Source organism: Condylura cristata, unplaced genomic scaffold (genome assembly GCF_000260355.1).
Source record: "Condylura cristata isolate star-nosed mole 26May11 unplaced genomic scaffold, ConCri1.0 scaffold00032, whole genome shotgun sequence".
Lineage (NCBI taxonomy): Eukaryota > Metazoa > Chordata > Mammalia > Eulipotyphla > Talpidae > Condylura > Condylura cristata.
The window spans coordinates 20,516,350-20,519,065 of NW_004567133.1; the positions used below are offsets into that span (position 1 = coordinate 20,516,350).

The 2,716-nt window shown below is 74.4% G+C and overlaps 1 protein-coding gene across 1 annotated transcript in view; it reads left to right on the plus strand.

Moving 5' to 3' along the window:
• Positions 1 to 2,716, plus strand: part of TEKT4 (tektin 4) — a 14,849-nt gene that overhangs the window by 470 nt on the left and 11,663 nt on the right. The window contains exons 2-6 of the mRNA XM_012731707.1: positions 2 to 129; positions 964 to 1,034; positions 1,215 to 1,358; positions 1,623 to 1,845; positions 2,277 to 2,431. Coding sequence (XP_012587161.1) covers positions 2 to 129; positions 964 to 1,034; positions 1,215 to 1,358; positions 1,623 to 1,845; positions 2,277 to 2,431 — 721 coding nt within the window. The remainder of the gene's footprint in view (position 1; positions 130 to 963; positions 1,035 to 1,214; positions 1,359 to 1,622; positions 1,846 to 2,276; positions 2,432 to 2,716) is intronic.

Genomic DNA, 2,716 nt, shown 5'->3' on the forward strand with positions numbered 1-2,716 from the left:
CGGCGGCTGCAGGGCGCCCTGGACGCCGTGGCCTCGCCCCTGGCCATCGCCACCGACAACCTGCAGAGTCGGGAGCGCCGCCAGCACCCCGACCTCGTGCGGGACCCCGCGGAGCTGGAGCTGCTGAAGGTGCCCGTTCCGGGCTCGGGCGGTCCTCCGCCCCCCGGGGCCCACTGGGGGCAGGGCCCGGCAGGCTTCCCGGCGGGGGGCTGTGCTGGAGGTCGGAGGTCACCGGGAAACAGAGGGGCCAGTTGGTCCCCAGCCGGACACCCCGCCGGGACACCGCGCCACGCACCCCAGCACGGCGGCCAGGCAGGGCTCTGGGAGCCCTGGGACCCGACAGGGTGCCCTCCTGGGGGCCCCAGGGCGCCTGCACCCACCGGGCAGCCCTGGTCGCCCCTGGGGCGACCAAGCCGAGCCTGCCCTCACCGCCCAGAAGGACCTGGCACACACCACTGGGTGTCAAGCGGGAACGGGTGGTGCTGCTCCCCCCGTGCCCCTCGAACCCCAGCGCCCGTCCCCGGGGGCACCCACCTCCCAGGCCGGGCCTCGCCGTGGGGTGAGGACTGCCAAGACGGGCCTGCGCCCGGGGGCCCCACACCCTGCAGCGCCCAGCCCTTGCTGCTCAGGCCCTGCCAGAGCCAGGCGCCGGACCAAGCCCAAGTGGACCCTGGCGCCGGCAGGGACAGGACACCTTCAGGCGGCCTGGGGTGGGGCCGGCGCCAGGCGGTGGCCAAATGAGATGGCAGGACTTTGTGATGCCCGGTATGGCGGGGCCCTGCACAGCCCACACGCCCGCAAGTGTCCGGGTACCCCAGAAAGAACATTCAAAGGCCCGACCGCAGCGGGGACGGCTGGGGGGCCAGCCCGGGGCGCGGCCCACCGGCTCCGGACCGAGGTGCTGGCCGCAGATCTCCAGCCCGGCTGGCATCTGGCCTCACCAGCCCGGGTCTGTCTCCCCAGGAGGCTGAGCTCATCAGGAACATTCAGGAGCTTCTGAAGAGGACCATCGTGCAGGCCATGGGCCAGATCCGGTGGGCACAGCCTCGGGCCAGCGGGAGGGGTGACCGGCCCAAGGCCCAGGGAGTGTCGGTAGCGGAAGGGCGGGGGAGGGGAGGACCCTGGCTGCTGGGGGGGTTGGGGGGGAGGGGGCCGCTGGACGCTGGGCAGGTGAGGGGCTCCCCGGGCCCCGCAGACCAGGCCCTGCCTCACAGGCTGAACCGTGAGCACAAGGAGACCTGCGAGATGAACTGGTCGGACAAGGTGGAGGCCTACAACATCGACGAGGCCTGCACTCGCCTGCACAACCAGAGCCCCGACGCGCGGTTCCACCCGCACTCGGCTGTCCTGGAGGAGAGGTGGGCGGGCCAGCGCCCGGCTCCGCCCTGGGCCCGCCTGGGGGGCGGGGCCGCCAGCCCTCCGCCCTGGGGTGCACGCCCTCAAGGAGGAGGCCCCGGGGCCGGCCCCCTTACTGCTCACCAGCCGCCCCGGGTGGCGGGGCGCAAGGCCCGGAGCAGGCAGGAGCGCTGGGCCACTACCCTGGGGCGCGGGGCGTGGGGGTGCCTGGGGGTCGGCGCGGGCTGGCATCGCACAGAGCGTGGGGTGGGCCTTCTCTGCCGCAGCGCCTCCACGCCCGAGTCGTGGGCTAAGTTCACCCAGGAGATTCTGTCCCGCGCGGAGCGCGAGCGCCTGGCGTCCGTGAACCTGCGGGCGCTCATCGACTGTATCCTGCGGGACACGGCGGAGGACCTGCGGCTGCAGAGTGACGCCGTGAACCTGGCCCTCGGGCGCCGCTGCGAAGAGCTGGAGGACTCGCGCCTCAAGCTGGAGCATCACCTGCACAAGGTGGGCGCGCGCACCCGCCCAGGCGGCCCCCGCCTCGCAGCCAGGCCCGCCGCTAGGGCCCGCGCGGCTCCCTGCGACCCCTCCCGCTCGCCCATCCTGAGACCTTGCCCGCCGCCCGGCCCTGGCTAAGCTAAGGGCACCAGGAGGAATCGGTGTGGTGGGCGCCACTGTGGCCCACCCGCGGGGGCCAGGTGGGAGCGGGAGGGCAGGCGCGGCACGGGCTGCCCTGGCCCAGGATGGCGCGCCCCGGCGCCCTGCGCCTCTGGCCCCTGCGATTCTTGGCCAGGACTGGGGCCTCCGGGTCAGAGCGGCCGGACACATGTCTGCTGCCCCAGCCCGTGGGGACCCCCTGGGAGGACGCAGGCGCCTCCCCCTGGAGTCCAGGCCTCGCGGAGCCAGCCGGAGGCCCCAGCCGCCCTCACTGTGTACAGACGCTGCGGGAGATCACGGAGCAGGAGCACAACGTGGCGGCGTTGAAGCAGGCCATCAAGGACAAGGAGGCGCCGCTGAGGGTGGCGCAGACCCGCCTGTACCAGCGGTCCTTCCGGCCCAACGTGGAGCTGTGCCGCGACGCTGCCCAGTTCAGGTGCGCGCCGGCCAGCGCCCCTGCCTGCGGCCCCTGCGGCCCAGCCCAAGGGGACCTAGGGGTGCGTGGGGGCCGCGCAAGCACACCGCGCCGGCAGGAGCGCCGCCCTCCCCACCCACCACTCCGCGGGCGGGCTCTGCCTGTGTTTGTGTCCCTGGGGGACACACCGCGCGGGCCTCCCCCCTCTGGGGCGGTCCCTGGGCTGAGCGCTGAGCTCCCCCGGCGCAGGGCCCGCGTCCCAGGTGTAGGGGTCACACCGCGTGCCCAGTGCCCTTCCAAGGACCC